Here is a 23,372-nt window from a genome sequence, read left to right as displayed (position 1 = left end):
GCACAGATTCAAAAGAATCTAAGTCAGGCCAGTTTTTTACCATTTCAAAAATGGCTGACGACGATAAACAAAGCACACCTGCAGAAGCTACACGCTCTAAGCACGGTACAAAGCAAAAGAGATCAAAAGATCAGACAATATCGAAATTTATCAATGAAAGTGATAGCTTTATAAGATATTGCACACGTTTTCAAGCTTCCCCTACTACTGACCTCACGGAATCAGTTTTAAATATAAAATTAGAAAGTGTTAACAATCTATGGGCACGCCTTCTGGCAGCGTACGATACAGTACTAGATACTGACGACGCGGAACTCCCAGAAAACGCAAAAGCTTCGGCAACTGCTAAGTGTGATAACTGCCGTGATCAGTACGAGTTAACAAAGGGAATGATAACTGAACAAATAAGTTTAGTAAGGCCAAGTAGAGCCACTACTCCCCCTCCCAGAGTAGTTACAACACAAAAAGAAGACCTAGATAAAGGCATGTATCTAAAAGTACCAGCTTGTGATACTGAAGTTTTTAATGGATGTTATGACCAATGGCCGTCCTTCCGGGACATGTTCACTGCCGTTTATATAAACCATCCTAAACTTTCACAAGCACAAAAGTTATACCATCTCAGGTATAAAACAAAAGGGGAAGCGGGCAGTATCGTCAAGCAATTCGCTTTAAATGACGAAAATTTTAAACTGGCTTGGGAAGCACTTGTCGAAAGGTACGAAAATGAAAGGGTTATGATAGAAAACCCAATAAAAACTTTATTGCATTTGCCAAAAATCCAATAAGAAACTAGCCAGGAATTTCAAAACTTACACTCCACAGTGACCAATTGTTTATCAGTGTTTAAAACACAAAAAATCTCCACAGAATCGTGGGACCCTATGATAGTAACCTTTTGCACAGAAACACTGCCTGATGCTGCGTTACTACGATGGGAACAATCTCTAGTGGAAAGGAAAATAATGCCCACCTGGCAACAGATGAAAACATTCCTCACTGCTCAATACGAGATAGCTGAGCGAATAGACAAAAAAACTATAAAGCCAAAAAGTCATCACTTGACTCAAGTAAAAACTTGTTCAAACCCCAAGCCAGTAATAACATACAATGTAATAGACACGTTAATAAAAGTCACACATTCGTGTCAAATCAAAGTAGTCAATGGCAATCATTGTGTGAACTCTGTAAGGGAGGTCATAAATTAAGATCTTGCGAGAGATTCAAAAAATTATCCGTTTCAGATAAAAACAATCTGGTCCGTCAACACAAACTTTGCATAAACTGTCTGTCGAGTTCTCATATGACAAAAGACTGTGAAAGCAAATTCAATTGTGTATACTGTCAACGAAGACATCACTCAATGCTTCATGTTACCAATTTTCAAAATGTGAAGAAAAATCCATTTCAAAAAACCATGGGGTTAGTCGCTACAACTACATCAAGTAATCCCGAAACTTCAAATCCCGAAAAAAGGGAAGAACAACCATGTTGCTCTAAAGCAGCAAAAATTCAAGCGCTTCATTCAGAAAATGAAAGCAAAATTCTTTTACCCACTGCGTTCATCCCATTGAACATAAAGGTGATTTTTTCAAACTAAGAGCGTTAATAGATCAAGGCTCTCAAAGATCCTTTATATCATCAAAGGTTCAAAATCGGCTAAAATTGACAATAAAACATTCCAATTTTCAAATTTCGGGAATGGGCGGAAGAATTATTCAAAATTCCAATAAAATATGCCCAATCACCATAGTTTCTCCATATGCGGATATACGAATAGATGCACAAGCCATCGTTCTACCGCAACTTACAAATTTGCTTCCAAGCTATGAAGTAAATAAAATACACTGGGAAAAATGCTCACATCTCAAATTAGCAGATCCCAACTGTCATATCCCATCACAAATCGACATATTATTAGGCAGTGACTTAATACCTATAATGGAGGATGGGGTCATGTGTAGAAGTTCACGCAAGTGAGGAAAGTTCTCTGATCGCCATTCACTTGGGAGTGGCCAGAAACGATTCTTTTACATATGACTCAAGCAGCTCACGACTTCCGACCTTTGACCAAGTATCCTCTGGGTAGCCTAAGAACATCCGTTCGAAGGCGAGCTAAAGTGAGAAGGCGAAACATTCCCTACAAGGGTTGTGCGCTGGGTTTGGGACCCGCCACGTAAAAAGCCTACCCCAATGAAAAACGACAAACAGCCTCGGATGAGAAACCCCTCTTTTGATGACGACCATGGCAAACGAAATAAGGACAACGATATCAGGGCATGCACCTGGAATGTCCGGTCCCTTAATTGGGAAGGTGCCGCTGCCCAGCTGGTTGATGTCCTCGTGAAAATAAAGGCTGACATCACCGCCGTCCAAGAAATGCGATGGACGGGACAAGGACAGAGACGAGTAGGTCCTTGTGACATTTACTACAGTGGCCATATAAAGGAGCGCAAGTTTGGTGTGGGATTCGTGGTGGGAGAGAGACTCCGTCGCCGAGTACTATCATTCACTCCGGTGAATGAACGTCTAGCCACAATCTGCATCAAAGCGAGGTTCTTCAACATATCGCTGATCTGCGCCCACGCTCCGACGGATGAGAAGGACGATGTGACCAAAGATGCCTTCTATGAGCGCTTGGAACGCGCTTATGAGAGAGATGCCCCCGCCACGATGTCAAAATCGTGCTTGGCGACTTTAACGCCAGGGTGGGCAAAGAAGGTATCTTTGGCACTACGGTCGGTAAATTCAGCCTCCACGAGGAAACATCCCCAAATGGGTTGAGGCTGATCGACTTCGCCGGGGCCCGAAATATGGTTATCTGTAGTACTAGATTCCAGCACAAAAAAATTCATCAAGCTACCTGGCTGTCTCCGGATCGAAAAACTACCAACCAGATCGATCATGCTGTGATAGACGGAAGACACGTCTCCAGTGTTTTAGATGTGCGTGCGCTCCGAGGTCCTAACATCGACTCGGACCACTATCTTGTTGCAGCCAAGATTCGCACCCGCCTCTGTGCAGCAAAAAACGCAGGCCAACAAACACAAGGAAGGTTCGACGTCGAAAAGCTGCAATCACAACAGACTGCCGAACGATTTTCTACTCGGCTTGCACTCCTGCTCTCTGAGAGCACTCATCAACAATTCGGTATAAGGGAACTGTGGGACGGCATCTCAAACTCCTTACGTACAGCTGCATCCGAAACCCTTGGTTTTCGGAAAGTGCAAAAGAACAACTGGTACGACGAGGAGTGCCGCGCCGCAGCGGAGAAAAAACAGGCTGCCTACCTCGCAACGTTACGATCGACCACAACACGTGCGGGATGGGATAGATACCGAGAATTAAAGAGGGAAGCGAGACGCATATGCAGACAGAAAAAGAAAGAGGCCGAGGCTTGACAGGGGTAATGCTCGAAAATTCTACGAAAAAACTGCGGCGGCTTACAGAAGGTTTCAAGACCGGAGCATACTCTTGTAGAACCCCCAAAGGTGATCTAGTGACCAATGCCCAGAGCATACTTAAATTATGGAGGGAACACTTCTCCAGCCTGCTGAATGGCAGAGAATGCACAACGCCAGGAGAAGGCGAACCCGATTCCCCAATCGATGACGATGGAACAGACGTCCCATTGCCCGACCATGAAGAAGTTCGAATAGCAATTACCCGCCTGAAGAACAACAAAGCGGCGGGGGCCGATGGATTGCCGGCCGAGCTATTCAAACACGGCGGCGAAGAACAGATAAGGAGCATGCATCAGCTTCTTTGTAAAATATGGTCGGACGAAAGCATGCCCAACGATTGGAATTTAAGTGTGCTATGCCCAATCCATAAAAAAGGAGACCCCACAATCTGCGCCAACTACCGTGAGACTAGCCTCCTCAACATCGCATATAAGGTTCTATCGAGCGTATTGTGTGAAAGATTAAAGCCCACCGTCAACAAACTGATTGGACCTTATCAGTGTGGCTTCAGACCTGGAAAATCAACAACCGACCAGATATTCACCATGCGCCAAATCTTGGAAAAGACCCGTGAAAGGAGAATCGACACACACCACCTCTTCGTCGATTTCAAAGCTGCTTTCGACAGCACGAAAAGGAACTGCCTCTATGCCGCGATGTCTGCATTTGGTATCCCCGCAAAACTAATACGGCTGTGTAAACTAACGTTGAGCAACACGAAGAGCTCCGTCAGAATCGGGAAGGACCTCTCCGAGCCGTTCGATACCAAACGAGGTTTCAGACAAGGCGATTCCCTATCGTGTGACTTTTTCAACCTGCTTCTGGAGAAAATAGTTCGAGCTGCAGAACTTAGTAGAGAAGGTACCATCTTTTATAAGAGTGTACAGCTGTTGGCGTATGCTGATGATATTGATATCATCGGCCTTAACACCCGCGCCGTTAGTTCTGCTTTCTCCAGACTACACAAGGAAGCAAAACAAATGGTGAACAGTGGACGAGGGCAAAACGAAATATCTCCTGTCATCAAACAAACAGTCGTCGCACTCGCGACTTGGCACTCACGTCACTGTTGACAGTCATAACCTTGAAGTTGTAGATAATTTCGTCTATTTAGGAACCAGTATTAACACCACCAACAATGTCAGCCTGGAAATCCAACGCAGGATTGCTCTTGCCAACAGGTGCTACTTCGGACTGAGTAGGAAATTGAAAAGTAAAGTCCTCTCTCGACGAACAAAAGCCAAACTCTATAAGTCGCTCATAATTCCCGTCCTGCTATATGGTACAGAGGCTTGGACGATGTCAACAACTGATGAGTCGACGTTGCGAATATCGCATTCCATAGAACGATGAGCTGTACGAGATATACGACGACATTGACATAGTTCAGCGAATTAAAAGACAGCGGCTACGCTGGCTAGGTCATGTTGTCCGAATGGACGAAAACACTCCAGCTCTGAAAGTATTCGACGCTGTACCCGCCGGGGGAAGCAGAGGAAGAGGAAGACCTCCACTCCGTTGGAAGGACCAAGTGGAGAAGGACCTGGCTACGCTTGGAATATCCACTTGGCGCCACGTAGCGAAAAGGAGAAACGACTGGCGCGCTGTTGTTAACGCGGCTATAATCGCGTAAGCGGTGTCTACGCCAATTAAGAAGAAGAAGACTTAATACCTCAAATAATTCTTGAAGGTATAGAGAAAATCTCCAATAAATTGTTAGCCCAAAATACAATCTTTGGGTGGATTATAAGTGGCCAAGTCACGGAAAAAATAAATTCTTTCACAACACAAGTGGAAGATATCACAAACGAATACTTAAATAATGAACTTAAAAAATTCTGGATAGAATTCAGATTACCAAACTATCAGAAGAAGACCAGGCATGCGAAGCCTATTACCAGTCCACAACAACAAGAAACGAACATGGTCGTTATGTTGTGCGACTGCCATTCAAATCCACCTTTCCAGAGACTATAGCTCTAGTCCACTCTAGAATCTCAGCAGTCCAGCAATTCCTAAGCATGGAAAAAAGCCTGACGAAGAAAAATGAGCTAAAATCAGCATATGATAATGGGATGGAAGAATATCTTGACCTCAATCATATGGAAGAAACTGTACCATATGAAAAAATACCCAAAGGTAGATATTTATCTTTTTACCTTCCACATCATGGGGTAATAAGACCAGATAAAATCACAACGAAAGTACGAGTGGTATTCAATGCCTCAAAGTGTACGAGCTCAGGCAAATCACTGGCCAACATTACAACCTGATCTCATGTTGCTAATAATAAATTGGAGCATGTTTAAATACGTTTTTAACGGGGATGTTGAGAAAATGTATAGGCAAATTCTGGTGCATGAAGATGACCAAGATTTCCAACGCATAGTCTTCCACAATTCAATTAATAGTCCAATTAGCGACTACAAACTTAAAACAGTTACCTTTGGCATCAACTGCGCACCCTAATTAGCCATTAGGACATTACATGAAGTGGCAAAAACAAATGCAACAAATTTGCCTTTAGCATCTTCTGTGTTGCAAACACAAACATACGTGGACGACATACTATCAGGTGGCCACAGTATCGCATAAAATCACTATCGACATTCAAAAAGAAAACTTCATTAATAAAAGACATAAAAAAGGAAGATTATTAGATACAGACTTCCTTAAATTTGAAAAAGCTAGTACAACCAAAACTCTAGGTATTCAATGGAATGCGATAACAGATCAATTCTCATATACAATTGAGTCAATATCTGCTATGTCCGACATTACAAAACGTCAAATACTTTCCTCGGTGGCAAAACTTTTCGACCCCGCAGGATGGCTTTCGCCAATAATGATTCAAGCTAAAATCTTCATTCAAGAATTGTGGTAAGATGGCACTGAATGGGATGAACAGGTAAAACCTTTACGTTTAGCGAAATGGGTTCAATTTGCTAATAACTTACATACCATATCTGAAATTCGAATCCCTCGATGGGTAAATTTCACCCCTAACATTAACGCAGAATTACATGGCTTCTGTGATGCCTCCGAAAAGGCTTATTGCGCAACAGTTTACGTACGCACTCAGTACGATAACAAAATATCTTTACACTTCTTGGTAGCCAAAGCCAAAGTTGCACCCTTGAAGACACTCAGTCTGCCACGGCTTGAACTGAATGGTGCTCTTCTGTAAGCAAAATTAATTTCGATAGTTCAAACCCATCTAAAATTAAACGATCACAAAATGTATCTCTGGTCAGACTCAGAAATAGTCCTAGCATGGTTGGAAAAACCACCCTATACTTGGAAGACATATGTATCGAATCGCATATCACAAATCTTGGACTTAGTTGGCTCAGCAAAATGGCAACATGTTGCAAGTGCAGATAACCCAGCGGATCTGGGGACAAGAGGTTGCAAACCACTTCACCTCACCAGCACTACACTCTGGTGGAACGGTCCCACATGGCTAACAGAATCACAAGAAATCTGGCCAAAGTCTCCTGCTCGGAATATCACACCTCCGGAAAGTCGAAAAATAGAAAATTTTCATATCACCCCAGAAGAGGATGATATTCTCCAAAGATTTTCATCATTTCCTCGAGCAGTAAGGGCAGTCGCTTATATGCGCAAATTCATCCATAAACTTAAACAAAGGGCGAAAAGAATATCAAACAATTCTTACATACAACTAACATATTCCGACATGCAACATGCCAAGGTCAGTCTAATTTTGTATCCACAAACTCGCTATTTCAGCAAAGAGAAATCAAAGTTGCTTGAAAAGCGACCTCTCGGAAAGGGAAACTCACTTCTAGTGTTAAACCCATTCCTGGACGCTAAGAGAAATCCCGTTTTACCTACTTATTTCTAATATATCTCCACCAGCTAACACTGCATGGTGACCATCGCTTGATGCAACAAATGGTCCGACAAGAGTTCTATATACCGCAACTAAAGCCACAAATTAAAAGAACCATTTTCATGTGTAAACAGTGTACTATGTACAAGCACAAAATGCGTACGCAGATCATGGCAGCGCTACCACCTGAACGCTGCAACTATGCTTTACCCTTTACCATCACTGGGTTGATTTTGCTGGACCTTTCCAGATAAAGACCTCGATGCTAAGGTCTTCCTCATTCAGAAAAGGGTATGTGGCTGTCTTTGTATGTTTTACAACAAAGGCAGTACACCTCGAGCTATGTTCGGATCTGACTACTGCGGCTTTTCTTGCAGCATTTGCCCGCTTTGTCGGACGACGCGGATTTCTTTTAAAAATTATGAGCGACAATGGAAAAAACTTTGTCGGAGCTCAAAGAGCCACGGAAAAGGAGTTTTTACAATTCATGAAAGAAGTATCCTCCGAAATTGTCAAAAAATATGCACCTCAAGGGATCGATTGGCAATTCATACCCCCATGTTCTCCTCACATGGGCGGACTCTGGGAATCAGCAGTAAAGACCTTTAAGTACCATTTAAAGAAAACGGCTGGTAACCATAAATTCAATTATGAGGAGTTTACTACATTACTCGCTCGTATCGAAGCCGTACTAAACTCTAGACCTATCTCACCACTCTCGCAAGATCCCTCCGACTTCACAGCCTTAACCCCAGGGGATTTTCTAAAAGGAGCACCCATTCTGGCCATACCTGAGCCAGGCGTGGAGTCGCTATCCTTATTAAACAGATGGGAGCGAATTAAAATCCTACATCATGATTTCAGCCGCCGATGGAAGGAAGACTACATAAAGGACCTTCACAAGAGATATCGGTGGAAAACTCAAGAAAAGGCACCAAAGCTTGGAGACTGCGTCCTTATACAAGATGATTGTCTCCCTCGGCATCATCGTCAACGCCAACCATGCGTTCGACAGTTTCCGCCCCTCGCTCCGAAGCTGCCCCAATAGCAGCACCCCGGACCAACACTGCACCGGCAGCGCCTCGAACAACGACAGGCTCCACTGCGACAACGGCTCCGCGTCAAAGCACGCCTGCATTACCAGCGAATCTGCAACAAATTCGTTGTCCACTCTGCCGCCGCCCGCATCGGCTATCGCACTGCGGTATCTTCAAAGGCATGCCGCCGATGCAACGCCAGCAGGTGGCACAGGCGCACGGGTATTGCCTGAATTGTCTGGCAACTTCCCACGCAACTCAGGAGTGCCCATCACATAATCGTTGCCAAATCTGTGTGCGGGCTCATCATACGCTACTGCACCGTATTACCAGACGTGACTTCGGGCGCCAACCGGCTCCTCGCACCAGTAGTAACGTCAGGCGTTCTCAAAGGACTCCTGTGACGACATACCGCCGGCGCGGACCCCCTCCAGCAGAATCCCGTCCCTGGCGCCAAAACCCGGCAACATCAACACGACGCCATCATCTTAGTCCGCAATCCCCCCGGTCAACAGGTCTCAGCAGCGTTGTAGCTACGCTACAGCAGCTACAGCGGCTTCTAGGCTAAATACTCGCCTAGGGGGGCCGGGATGGCTAAATGAGTAGCGACGTCGCATCACATCTGCATCAATTCACCACACCGAATCAACCATGCACCTCATCACGCGAGAGAAAATCACACATTAACACACATACACGCACATGCACCCAAACGCGATGACATTCCACATTCTAAGTAGAACAAAAGGAAAGGGAAAGGATCTCGCGCACCTTTTGTCGATACGACGTCGAGCAACCAGCATCTTCGCTTTCCGCATCATCCCGGTTCCGATCCGCTTATCCGAGTGTATATATCTAATATATATTTAACTTAATACCTACGATATATATAATGATCAGTTTATATTCATATAACATAATTTAACGTTGTTAAACTATCCAATACTTCAGTTCAGTAAAACCCATTTTATTATAATAATTGTGAAGTAAATTTCGCAGAAAATAAAAGTTTGTAACGATCTTTGGAATTGGTGCGTTTTCTATTAACGAAACGTGTGTGTGGCCTAAAAGGTGAGTTTAATATACAGCATATATATTTGATATGGGTAGCTTGAGTAGCTCATTTTGGTGTTATAAATAACTTTCTGGTTGACGATGACAACAACAATCGCGATTATGCTTGCAATACCACAAATCTATAGCTTAGAAAAGTTACGCTCTCATCAAAGACGATGCGATATAGTATTATGACATTGCCAAATTGAACTCAAGTTGAATGCAGCAACAAATGAGTATATGCTCAGCACATTTTAACAATAAGGAATGTTTAAAATATTAATACTTATAAGCGATTTAATATAATTATCCTAACATGGGCATAAAAATGGAAAAAAATATTGTTAAATCATTGCGGCTTCAAATGATATATCGCGCTTATCATTTATATGTATACAAGTACTTACATATAATTAAATATACCGTACTTGTATATATACTTGTATATACATACATATATGGTAAGATGTTCAGTGAAAAATTATTCATATGTACGTTATACAAAATATGAGTACGTTGGCATAGGAGTGCATACGTCTGCTACAGCTAATCGCATATAAATGTCTGAATTTAATCTTGTCGCACATCTTTTCGCTTTTGTAAATCGCTTTGCATTCTTGTACTCAACTCTTCCACTTCCAGCATCGCTTTTAGAGGATCTCATAGTACCGAGTACTTAGAATTTAATTTACATGCTGTGTGCATATACAAGTACATATTGGAGAATGGAAAAGAATATATGTAAGTCTATTAAAAACTGCGTGAACGTAAGGCAATATCAGGTTCACGCAGTTTATCATTCACTTTTGTTGACAAATGCGTACTCATATTTCTGTGGTGTTTGTTCCGCGTGAGAGCACAAAAGCATATGAGAGTGCATGCAAATATCCATGCCTACAAGTGTGAAGTGGTACTCTGTAAAACAGAGTAATAATGCTTCGTTAAATCTCGTATTGCTTCAAATATTCAATTTCCTTCCACTCGGCACTATAAATTTTTGGAACAGTTTATGGTGTACAACATTCATCGAGGATATTTTAATATAAATAAAATTTAATAAAAATTCTTAAGAATGTATTTACTAAGTCTAATAAAAAAAAATGTTACTTTATATTTTCAAAATTTAACTATAAAAGAATATATTATAAACAGTAAAAAAACAAAGGTACAAGCTTTTTTATTTTTGGGCAGTCGCCAATAGTTGAAATTTGTCAATCTAACTTTTCCCTACCTTCAAATATTTCGACTTTATTCTAGATTTATATATACATTTTTTTGGTTACAAATTTCTAGGACTTTTGAAATTGTGGGTTTAGATAGAGGGAAAATAATTGGTCTGCGACCTATGGTCTGTTTTACCCTCTCCAAGATCACATATTCATACACAAAACTGGAGTTTTTGCAAAAGAATATTGCCATGTTGGACAAGTGTTTTTTGAGCCTGCAGTACGCAGAATAGAGCATGACATTGTTAATCATATCTCCAAACCGTGTTATGTTGTAACTTCTCAATAGTAACATGGCGTGGCGCTTCATGTTGCCTGCTGAAAGTGCCGTTCTGCTCAGTGTGGAGCAAGTCCTTTATGATGTGGGATCACTCTGTAATGCATGGTTCTAGCCCCATCATCCTGTAATCTGACACAGAACTGGCTAGTTCGCCGACCAGCACATTGGCGGTTACCTCTTTATGGACGATCGGGTGTACAAGGTTGAAAACTGATTGGCGGTTTAGCCTTCCTATACACTCCTTCACTAATAGCGATAACTTTTAGTGCCGCTTGACTATCGCACTTGCGTTGGATTTTGATTTCTGCGCACTAACTTATAGCAAAGGCTTCTGCTAGAAAGATGCTCGCAAAACATTCCATTGGTATGGAAAGTTTTGTATGCGGTCTCGTAATGCCTACTCCATTGCCCTGTTTTCGAGCCGTCAGTGTAGCATTGGATCTCACTTCACTCCGCCTTACTAATGAGAGTAGGGGCATTGAACTCCACCCTGTGGGCAGCCCCTCATAGTAGCAAGATGAACCTTATTCCCCCATATTGCATTATCAAAAGCATCTTCATTGTCAAGTATGGCACATATCGCAATTGTGGATATGGGTACATGCCAAGCTGCGAATTTTTGAATTTTTGAAATTTTGAATTTTTTATTTTTTTCTGTATTCTCTTAAGACCAATAAATAACTAATAAAAATATAGAACGTAAAAATATTAATTGCATTTAACACTTAAAAATTGCTCGAAAATCATGCCGCCGAACTATAATACCCCTTAAAAGATGCTTTAATTTAACTAAGCTCTGAAAACTATAACTTTAAGTAAGAATATATTTAATTTGTTCTTCTTCTTACAGATTTACCAAAATTTGGTGAGCCATTGCAAAATGTCACGGTAGCAGTGGGGCGAGAGGCAGTGCTGCAATGTGTTGTCGATAATCTGCAAACCTATAAAGTAAGTAGTTAAAAAAATAAATATGTTAAAATATACCTACAAAGAGATGTATGAATCAGTAGTCACGAAGTGGATGAAAAAATATAATAAAAACAATTAAGGAAGGGCTAAGTTCGGGTGTCACCGAACATTTTATACTCTCGCATGATAAAGTGATAATCGAGTGAATAATACCGTATTTGTGTAAAGTTTTATTCCGCTATCATCATTGCTTCCTAATGTATATACTCGTATTATACAGAGAAGGCATCAGATGGAATTCATAATAGTGTTATATTGGAAGAAGGCAAGAATTTCATTGAAATCGGTCTAGTAGTTATTCAGATATGGTTTTTGGTCCATAAGTGGGCGACGCCACGCCCATTTTCAATTAAAAAACAAAGCCTGGGTGCAGCTTCCTTCTACCATTTCTTTCGTAAAATTTAGTGTTTCTGACGTTTTTTGTTAGTCGGTTAACGCACTTTTAGTGATTTTCAACATAACTTTTGTATGGGAGGTGGGCGTGGTTATTATCCGATTTCTTCCATTCTTGAACTGTATATGGACATGCCTGAAGGAAACGACTCTGTAGAGTTTGGTTGACATATGTAGCTATAGTAGTTTCCGAGATACAAAAAACTTATTAGGTGGCGGGGCCACGCCCACTTTTCCAAAAAAATTACGTCCAAATATGCCCCTCCCTAATGTGATCCTTTGTGTAAAATTTCACTTTAATATTTTTATTTATGGCTTAGTTATGACACTTTATAGGTTTTCGGTTTCCGTCATTTTGTGGGCGTGGCAGTGGACCGATTTTGCCCTTCTTCGAACTTAACCTTCTTATGGAGCCAAGAAATACGTGTACCAAGTTTCATCATTATATCTCAATTTTTACTCAAGTTAAAGCTTGCACGGACGGACGGACGGACGGACAGATGGACGGACAGACGGACGGACGGAAAGACAGACATCCGGATTTCAACTCTACTCGTCACCCTGATCACTTTGGTATATATAACCCTATATTTGACTCTTTTAGTTTTAGGACTAACAAACAACCGTTATGTGAACAAAACTATAATACTCTCCTTAACAACTTTGTTGCGAGTATTAGTTCAGTATTTTAAGTGAATAGCTTTATTGTATATAAGTAATTATTACTCCACTGGCAAATTTTCAATGAAGTCGACTTTTAGGCGTCCCAAAAAGTTAGATTGTCGTATCGATATATTATATGTACCTAGTAAGTTTTATTGAGTACCGACATATGTAAGTACGTTGTGTTAATGATAACGAATTTCTGTTAATACTTTGTACAAATCTCTAGAAAGTGAAATATGTGTTTATTATGTTTGTACACCATCAAGAAAAAATGCTTTGCCGAAGTGGCTAAATGATTAAATTCATGTTAGTCATTATACGGCACTTTAAGCAACAACAATATACATATGCATAAATTTTTTACTATAGCCCGCCTTTACATTATAATACCAAAAAATCATAATCATCATTTTCACAATTGCATCGAATATTTCTTTATGCAAATGGACCCTTTAACTACGCAAATGTGTATCACTAAAAAAGTTTTCCTCAACACAATTTGCAAGTTATTTCGTTCGTCTAGTTGTTAACATTTTTAGTAGCTTATTTTCGTTTTTTAAATGTTTGACAAAATTTGGGCACAGACGCAAAAGTGTATGTGTAAAGGACATATTTGTATTTTTTTATAGCATTGTAATTAAATTCCCACTTTGTATTTCTAACCAAATTACGGTCGCGAGATCGTAGAAGACGTGCCTCGTTCTCGGCCACTTTCGACCTCTTCAACTGATGAAAATATTAAAAGAGTGAAGAACATGGTGCTTGAGATGGCTACATCTCACGCGAGTCCGTTCGAATGATTTGGAAATTTTGGGTACGAAACGCGTTCTTACTCGTCTCATCCCGATAAAGTTGAAACTTTTTAAAAAAGAGTATCGTGAACAGGTCTTTGAACATGCGTGATCGTGCGTATTCCAATCCTACACTCATGGAGAGCATATAACTGCCGAAGAGACAAAGATTAATGAGTTTGACATGCAAACAAGTCAACAATCATCGGAATGGAGGAAAAAACGAGTCGAAACAAAAAAAAACTACTCCAAAACAGCTCAAAAATCAAAGTGATGCTCATTCTTTTTTTTTTGACATTCGTGGTTAGAGCACCATGAATTTGTTCAGGAGCGATCAATTAGTAATTCTATGTGGCCGTATTGAGTCGTTTGCGTGAATGTTAATGCCCCATCGAACGAGTGTGTTCAAATGTAAAGCCAAAAATGCAATGAATACTATCGCATTCAACAGATTTGGCTCCGTGTGATTTTTTCTTGTACTCCAAACTAAAATTGCCGCCCGTCGAACCCCGTTTACACTCGATCGAAGAGATAAAACTGAAGGAGCTAAAAGTCTATCCAAAAAGTGCTTATGAAAAGTGTTCCGGGTTTTTTTGAGTGCGACAAAATAAATATTTTGAGTTTTGTTTACAAAATCCGGGTACTTTTTTGTCACAATATATATACGATTTAGTCCGTCAGTTTTCGAGATATAGGTTTGAAACTTTGCACACGTCTATTTCTTTCCAAGAAGTTGCTAATTTGTCAAACCGGATATCGGACTGCTTTAGCAAATAGCTCCCATACAAACTGAACAGAAGACATTTCGGTTAATCTGTGAGGTATCTTATTGAATGACGCAATGCAAAAACTGAATAAAATCCACTTCACTAAAACACTCCAAAAATAAGGATTTTTTTATAGAACAAAAAAAAAATAAAATATAGAAAAATAAATTTAAAAAATAATAGTATTTTACAAAACATTTTGTTCTGCGCGATATTTTATAAAAGTATATGAAATTCTGTGCCTCCTCAGTACTGCCTACCAAAAGAGATGAAAAAAGCTTGCACAAAATCAGTAATATATAAATATCTAAAACAAAAAGGTACCGCGAGTTTATATATTTTGGTGCAAAACGCTTCATATTGGACATTCGTGACTTGAGAGAACTATTGTTGGTGAAGTTGTGCGTTAAAGCCGCTTACAGTTCTGAACGGCTGTTCTTTAACAAAAAAGAGTGTTTCTCAATAGCGCGTATATTTATATTTTCTTACAAATTTATTTATATTTTTGCAATTATTTATGCATGTGTTATTGAGAATAATTATGTTAGTGTTTTTCACAAAACTATACTTTTTTGATACCATTTTGGAGATGAGTTTTTGAAAAAAAGTACCTGCAGTCATTGGAAATAACTACTCCTATGTACAGACTAAAACTTGTGTAGCAAAACATTTGACTTTATTATACCCTAAACATTAAATATATAATATATGTATATAAGTGATCAGTATGGCGAGCTACGTCGAATTAAACATGACCATCAGTTAGTCTATCCGTCTGTCTGTCCGTCAGTCAGTATTTACGCAAATTAGTCTCTCAATTTTTAAGATATCGAACTGAAATTTTGCACACGTACTTTTCTTCCGAAGAAGCTACTAATTTGTCGGAATTACCGACGTCGAAAAACTATAGAATATAGTTGAATCATCGGAATCAAGTCTTCCTATGGATCCTATGTTTCATCTGATGAGGTATCTTTAAGAACAGATTACTATCTAAGGTAAGCGTAATCTTCGAAAAATTTTTTATTTGGGATCGCTATAGCATATAACTGTCATACAAACTAAACGATCGGTATGAATTTCTTGTAAGGAATCGTTTATATTTATGAAAAATATTCTTGTTTTGATTCCGTGAATGAAGTTATCGTTTTTTCTTGTCCATACTTAGGAGTGACTAACACTGTTGTAAAATGAGTTTTAAAATTATTTTAATTAATATATTTTACCAGTTCAGAGTTTATTACTCCAATTTTAATCACTATGCATATATAAAAGAGAAAAAGAAATTTTATATCTATGTTCCTCATAGACTCCAAAATGGCTGGACCGATTTCACTGAAATTTTAGGATGACCCAGAGAGTGTTTCTGTAAAGTTTTGTGGTGACCAGAAATTTATTTTAATGTATTTAAAGAAATTAATGATGCGCATATCCATTTAGATTTCAAATAACAGTTATTAATGTATATAATGTATATGTATTTAGTATACATAACTATATTAATGTACAGTTGTGTTCACGAAAATAGTAGTGCGACAGCACATAACACTCTAATCTTATTTCTGACATGTTCTATCTTGCAAATTGAACATTTCTACAATACTTTCGTAGAACAGAATAAACACCAAAATGCCGTAATTTTTATTTTACGTAGCAACACCAAATGCCGTTATTTTTATTTTACGTAGCTTTCTTTATGGTATATTTCAATATTTGCACCAAAAGTCTCTTGTTCATTAAAATAGTAGTGCTTGACGGGAATAGTTGAAAAAAATTTAATTTTTTTTTTTTAATTTTAACTGACATCAGTAAGTTTATTAAAATAACATAGTAATTGTGTGATATAAATTTATTGAAATCGCTCTTTATTTCTTGTTTAGTCGGTTGAAAAAAAGCATTGCTCAATCAAAAAGCGAGAGTTAATAGTTAAGTTAAGAGATGAAGGCGAAACATATAAAGAAATCGAAGAAATGTTTGGTTGCACTGCTCCGATGATATTTAATGCCATTCATCATACTATTAAGTCGGAAACTCGTGGTGGTAAGCGCAAGACTTCATTTCTAGAGCACCGACGAGTTTTGCGATACAGCAAATCGAAGCCTCTGCGTTGTCAAAAATAATTAAAAATGAATTGAATCTAATGGTCAGTGCTGTCACAGTTAGCCGAAGGCTAATAGAAGCTAATTTACATGCAAGGAGTCCGAGAAAAGTACCCCTTTTGACGAAGAAGCACGTCCATTGCAAGAATAAAAAGTTTCGAAAGACCATATGTATCGGCCCACCGAAAAGTGGCACAATATTGTATTTACGGATGAGATCAAAATTGTTTTGTTTGGAGGTATAGGCTCCAGGCAGTATGTTCGTTGTCTCCCAAACACAGAATACCACCCAAAGTACACCACAAAGACAGTAAAGTATGTTGAGCTAAGCACTATGGTGTGGGATTGTTTCTCGTATGCTGGCGATGGTCCAATCTCTTTGATCACTGGCATTATTGACCAAGCAGTGTGCATTAATACATTGAAAGATGTAATGCTACCGTATGCTAGTTGGAAAATTTCCTTAAAATGGACATTTCAGCAGGATAATGATCCTAAACATACGAGCAAACTAGCTAATCAGTGGTTTGCATTTGAAAACATCTACGTGATACCATGGCCAGCACAATCTCCGGACCTAAACCCGATCGAAAACTTATGGGGCGATGTCAAGAGATGCGTAGCAACAGCAAAACCATCAAGAAGCACAGAGCTTTGGCAAGTGTTTAAGGAGGTATGGGCTCAAGTCTCTGTGAAGCGTTGTAGGGAGCTTATTGATTCCATCCTACGTCGATGCCTAGCCGTTATAAGCAAAAACGGATTTACAACAAAATATTAGACCTTAAGGAACATATTAAATATGAAATATTTACTGTTTCTTTCATATTCTTAGATTTTTCGCCTTTTTTAATAGCCACTACTATTTTCTTGAACAGCATAATTTTTCGATTTTATTTTAATTTAATAACTGTATGTAAACTAAAAAAATTTTTTGGTAGATAAAACCGTAAATATATCATACATTAATTAAAAATTAGGTTTTTTATAACTTTTTGATCGAATATTGTTCTTATCATGTGATTTGACTGTTAAATAGTTAGTAGTCACCGGCACTACTATTTTCGTGAACACAGCTGTATATATAACATCTTCTGACGAAATATTTGTTCTCTTCTCTTCCTTTTTGCCAATTACAAAAATCTTGTTTTTGTCGTTTACAAAAACAACACTCAACAATTAAATGTGATGGTTCTTGGCTGCGTGGAAAATCCCAATGTTATTAAAATTTTCTTGCCATCCTACTTTATTTAATAATAACAATTGCAAACTGAATCACTGTCGCTGGCCAATAACAACATCCCAACATGACACGCTAATCTGCCCGCTGGCAAATTTTAACATTTCAACCCTGTTGCTACTGCTGGTGTTACATATAAATCACGTGCATTGTCTAAATCAACTGTTGCATCATGATGATCTCCACCATGATGAGTTCGCTGGACAACATAACAACGATTGCAACGCAATACAATGCAACATCAATATCACAATTTGACTTTTGGGTCCATTACGGTTTTATTTGTTTCGCTGTTGTTACCGTATTCGCTTTTCGCGAACGCAGTTCCACCCGATATCCTTGATTATCCCACCAGCACGGATATGGTGATACGAGAGGGCGCTAACGTAACACTGAAATGTGCAGCAGTTGGGTCACCAACACCGACCATAACGTGGCAACGTGAAGGTGGCGACACCATACCAGGTGAGTTAAGTAAATAAATATCTATTTTAGTACAGCTATACCAAGATGAGCTTTCTCTAAAAATCACCATTTCAATGAACATTTGTTGGTAGAGAAAAATTTGAAATATTGATAGATGACAACATGAGTTAAAATAAACTGTTGTCAAATATTCAACTTCAATATGGCAACACCTATTTTGAAAGATCATTTGATCCTAAGAAAAGTGAAAGTACGATTGTTTCCAAAATCACTCAATTCTTTCAAGAAACAATGTTGCGTTACACTCTGTGAAACAATGCTTTCCGACTAATAGGATGTCATAGAATGTATTATTACTGGCGATGAGTCTTCGATCTATGTTTACGACTTGGAAACAAGCGATCAATCGGCCGAATATCGTTGAAAAGGGAAGCCGAAGCCGAAAAAACCACATCAGGCCAAAAAGCAACGTTATGTTGACAGTTTTCTTTAATTATCGAGGTGTGGAGCACACCGAATTCCTTCCGATCGGCCCAGGAACAACAAGGAATAATATTAGAGAGTTAAGCGTCGTTCGCGCAAAGCTTTTTGTAACAAGTAAGGAAGGTTAAGTTCGGGTCAGAGATCGGCATGCGCTGCTGTTTCTCTGACTTTAAGCCTACTTACATTAAAAGAAGTGGATGACTGAACGCCAGCGCAAAGCATGCAGTGCAAGCGCACACCACCGCCGCATGTGACGATCAATTTAAGCTCGCATATACATATTGACTTCGGCAAAGAAGTGTTTCAAGTGTTACGCACGAGACAAGCAGACACTTTGTTTGACTTGTTGACGAAGACATAAGACACTGCGTTAAGCTTATTGCCGAAGGCATGACACTGTACTTGACTGTTTTTTACTGTAACAACAATTCAACGACACTTGACTGGCACGCTTATTTCATAATTTCAGTTATTCTGTTGCGCTCGGTTTGTTTACACGGAATTGAAAACTTGACAGTTTTGTTTAACATAACTTTGTAACTTAATAAGCAGTAAATAATATAATGATATTATTCTGTAGTGTATATTTTACGTATGTATGTGTTCACGAAATAAATGAGTTATTTTATGTATGGATATGTGTTTTTCTATAGATTTTATATAATGTCCGATACACAAGCTTTTATCACTGAACAAATTGCGAATGGTGTTTACACCTTATCACTGCAACACAAGGGAAGAAGTTTCATTTGGAATATTTTGTCAGAGGTTTTGAAAACAGATGGTACCAGAGTAGAAGGGATGGTATACTGCCGCAAATGCCGCAAAGTTCTTAAATGTAATAAAAATTACACATCCAACCTGAATCGGCATCCTTGTTGCCAAGCCATCAAACATGCAGCAGTTTTAAAAACTGTAACAGAAGAAGACAAAAAAAAAGCTATTGATGCATGCGCAGAATGGGTTACTGAAGATTGTAAGCCATTTTATGTTATCAGTGGCTCAGGCTTCGCAAAGTTTGTCAAGTTTTTTATAAAGATAGGTGCAACCTATGGGGAAAATGTAGACATAAAAGACTTGCTGCCAGATCCAACAACAGTTTCGCGCAAGGTACAAGTCAAGAAATAAAGGAAACGATTAAGAGTGAAATAAACGACGTTGTAAAAAGTGGATGTGCTTCTGTTACACTAGATATGTGGTCAAACAACTATGTAAAAAGAAATTTTTTAGGAGTCACATTGCACTACCAACACGATTTTAAACTTGTTGATGGCAACTTAGGATTGAAATCAATGGATTTTGAGAGATCAACCGGTGACAATATTTTAAAGAAGTTAAAAATAATGTTAAGTCAGTTCGATGTGCAAAATATGAATGCTATAAAATTCGTAACAGATAGAGGTTCGAATATGGTTAAAGCATTGGAGAACTACACACGCATTAGTTGTAGTAGCCATTTACTAGCAAATGTGTTAGATAAATCATTTGACGAAACTACTGAACTCACTGGAATATTAGAGTCGTGCAAGAAACTCGTAAAATATTTTAAAAAAGCAAATTTGCAGAACAGGCTTACAACTTCTCTTAAAAGTCCATGTCCAACCCGATGGAATTCCAATTACGCCATGATAAAATCAATCGTTGATAACTGGTTTATTATAAATGAATTGCTAAGTGAGAAAGAAGGAAGGCAGCACCTTTTACACATAAATATTTCGACACTGAAAGTCTTACTTGAATTGTGTAAGAACATTGAAGTTATTTTCAAAAAGTTGCAAGCTTGCAGCTCACCCTCTTTGTGTTTTGTTTTACCTTCGATTTATAAAATGCAAGACCTCTGTAAACCTAATAGCGAAGATATTGGCGCTATTTCTGTTTTGAAAGAAAAAATAATTCAAAATGTAGACGATATTTGGGTGAAGAATTTGACTTTGTGGCATAAGGCTGCACTTTTTTTATATACGCCAGCTGAAAATATGCAATGTAACGATCTTCGCGATATTAAAAATTTTTGCATATGCCGCATTCAAGAATTAGAATGTACTGCAGCAGATTCTTTCCAATCAATACCACTGGCTAATATTACTTCTGATTCCAAAAGCCCTGGTCCACAGTTGTCTGCGCCAGTTTCGCGAAATTCTTTTAATAACTTAGCAAGTTTTTCAACAGCAACTAGAACGACTCCATCACCCTATCCCAATCAAGATATTCAGTTCTTTCTGCCAAGTTTGTTAGAAGACTCAGCACCGACAGCATCAGAAACTCCTGAAGAAGAAGTGGAACGGTATAGCCAGGAAAAAGTTAAAATTACGGGAGATTTTGACTTATTTGAATGACGGACAAATAATTCCAAAAACTATCCTCGTTTATCAAAATTAGCTTTTCAAATTCATTCAACTCCTGCTAGCAGTGCAGCGGCTGAACGAGCTTTTTCAATGGCTGGCAATATTATAACTGAGAAGCGAAGCCGACTAGCGCTAAATGCAGTCGATAGTTTATTATTTTTACATTCCTATTATAAAAATTTCAACAAATAATTGTGATATGTCAACACTCCGTTGAAAATTATAAACGCACCACATATTGAATAATAAATAAAAGGAAAAGTACAAGACTGCAAATTGTATTTTTTTCTAGTTAATAGATAAATACTTACATACAATGTATGTAATTATGTAGCATAGCAACCATCGTTCAATTGCGTTCCTCTGTTAGCGCCAAAAGCATGTTGTTGGTAGTCAAATAAAGTGTCATGCCTTCGGCAATAAGCTAAACGTCAACATGAAGATCGAAATCCAAGCAATTTTATGTACACCATACATTACTATATATGTATGTATAACTCATATGCTGACAGTCACATACGGTTTGTTCAAAAAACGAAAACCATTATATGTGGTATATGGATGTTGGGATAGTATCGACCAGATCTTATATATTTTTCATAATACCTCATACTATTAATATGTCAAATACTAAAAAAACTAATCAGCCGGATGTTCAAAAAAAGTCTGAATGTAAAAAATGAAAAGATTTATTTATTTAAGGGTAAGATACTATATGAGTAAAAAATTAGCTCATTTTCATTGGACAAATTATATATATATATATTCGGCCGATATATGCGGTATAGAGTCACCCGGAAGTTCGATTATCTTTATATTAGATATATGGGGATTAAGGGAAGTATTGATCCGATTCAACCTATTTTTGATATACAGACAAACCATTGCCAGAGATGTACTATCCATAAATTTCAATTAAATATCTCAGACATTGACCGATATTTTCTAACAAAAGTCAACTGTAGGTACCGCGATCTAAATATTTGATACCAAGGGGCGTGAACAGTTTTTTTGGATTTCAACCATTTTTGGTCATAAAGTTATTCGTGCAAAGTTTAATCCCGTTGTAATAACTGCATATAAACTGGAAACTGAACGAATCAAGTGGTATTTAAAATTTTGCTATATGGGAAGTAGGCGTGGTTATTGTCCGATTTAGTCATTTTCGCAACGTGACATAAAAATATAAAAAAATACCTGGTTTCAAATTTTGTCGAAATCGGTTAATCGGGTCCCGCGATATGGGATTTCACCAAAAAGTGAGGGGTGCCACGTTCATCGTCCAATTTTCACACCAGCTCCCATAAAGCTTTCTCATACCATCCCGGGAAAAATTTTTACGTCTCTGACGCATTAAGTTATTAATTTATTGAGCTTTCAGTAGTTTTGAACAGTACCGTTATATAGGGAGTGAACGAGGTTTTCATCCGATTTCATATATTTTCTCATTATCGGTAGGAACTCCTGTAATTTTCGTGCTGGGCGAATTCGGTTGTTTTACCTTTAGAGATTTAGGAGATATGCACAATAAACATTACAGGAGGCGGGGCCATGCCCACTTTTTCAAAACAATTTTCCCAAAAGGTACTCCTTGCTACAGCAATCCTCTCTACTTACCGCTTTATATCTCAATTAAGTGCATAGTTACGGCACTTTATATGTATTCGGTTAATGCGGATTTGTGGGCCTGGCCGTGGTCCGATTACGCCCATCTACGTACTCGTATTTTTTTTTGTACTAAGGAACCCTCTTACCAAGTATCACCTCATATTTCGATTAGTTTTAGGTGATACTTACAACCGTTAGGTGAACAAAATTCTAATACTCTGTAGCAATTGGTTGCAAGAGTATAAAAAAGGGCGGAATCATGACCGATAACTCTTGGTTTTTGCATCACGATAATGCACCGTCGCATGCTGCATTGACTCTTCAGCAGTTTTGCCAAATTTCCACCAATATCGTGCCGCTACCACCACTTGATTGAACTCCATGTTACTTCTGACTACAGTTTGCTGTATAGCCCGCTCCGGGAAACCGTTTTAGTTATCTGAAGACACTAAGCGCTCATTGAAGGCTTTTCAAAAAATTTTTTAAATTCAAATTTTATAAGTGTGTTGGAGCCCAAAAGGATTACTTTGAGGTTAGGACATTTTGAAAAATAAATTGAGAATTTAAGAATTGGTAGATATTCCTATGATTTAGAAATGATTTGACTTTTCCTTATATAGAGAACAGTTTCCAGTTATAACACATAAAATAGGATATCATTTTTGTATA

General features: G+C 38.6%; 2 protein-coding genes and 1 pseudogene across 2 annotated transcripts in view; 2 read left to right on the top strand and 1 right to left on the bottom strand.

Moving 5' to 3' along the window:
- Nucleotides 1–23,372, top strand: part of LOC126753785 (lachesin-like) — a 521,130-nt pseudogene that overhangs the window by 5,994 nt on the left and 491,764 nt on the right.
- Nucleotides 1–23,372, bottom strand: part of LOC126753770 (opioid-binding protein/cell adhesion molecule homolog) — a 301,684-nt gene that overhangs the window by 185,502 nt on the left and 92,810 nt on the right. The gene's annotated exons all lie outside the window — the stretch shown is intronic.
- LOC126752799 (uncharacterized) lies at nt 8,299–9,079 on the top strand (the record flags this gene model as incomplete). Its single annotated transcript, XM_050463782.1, has 1 exon — nt 8,299–9,079. A coding segment is annotated over one exon (627 nt), but the record flags the coding sequence as incomplete, so codon positions are not given.

This window comes from Bactrocera neohumeralis, chromosome 3 (assembly GCF_024586455.1).
Source record: "Bactrocera neohumeralis isolate Rockhampton chromosome 3, APGP_CSIRO_Bneo_wtdbg2-racon-allhic-juicebox.fasta_v2, whole genome shotgun sequence".
Classification (NCBI taxonomy): domain Eukaryota; kingdom Metazoa; phylum Arthropoda; class Insecta; order Diptera; family Tephritidae; genus Bactrocera; species Bactrocera neohumeralis.
This window is presented reverse-complemented; position numbering and strand designations above follow the sequence as displayed.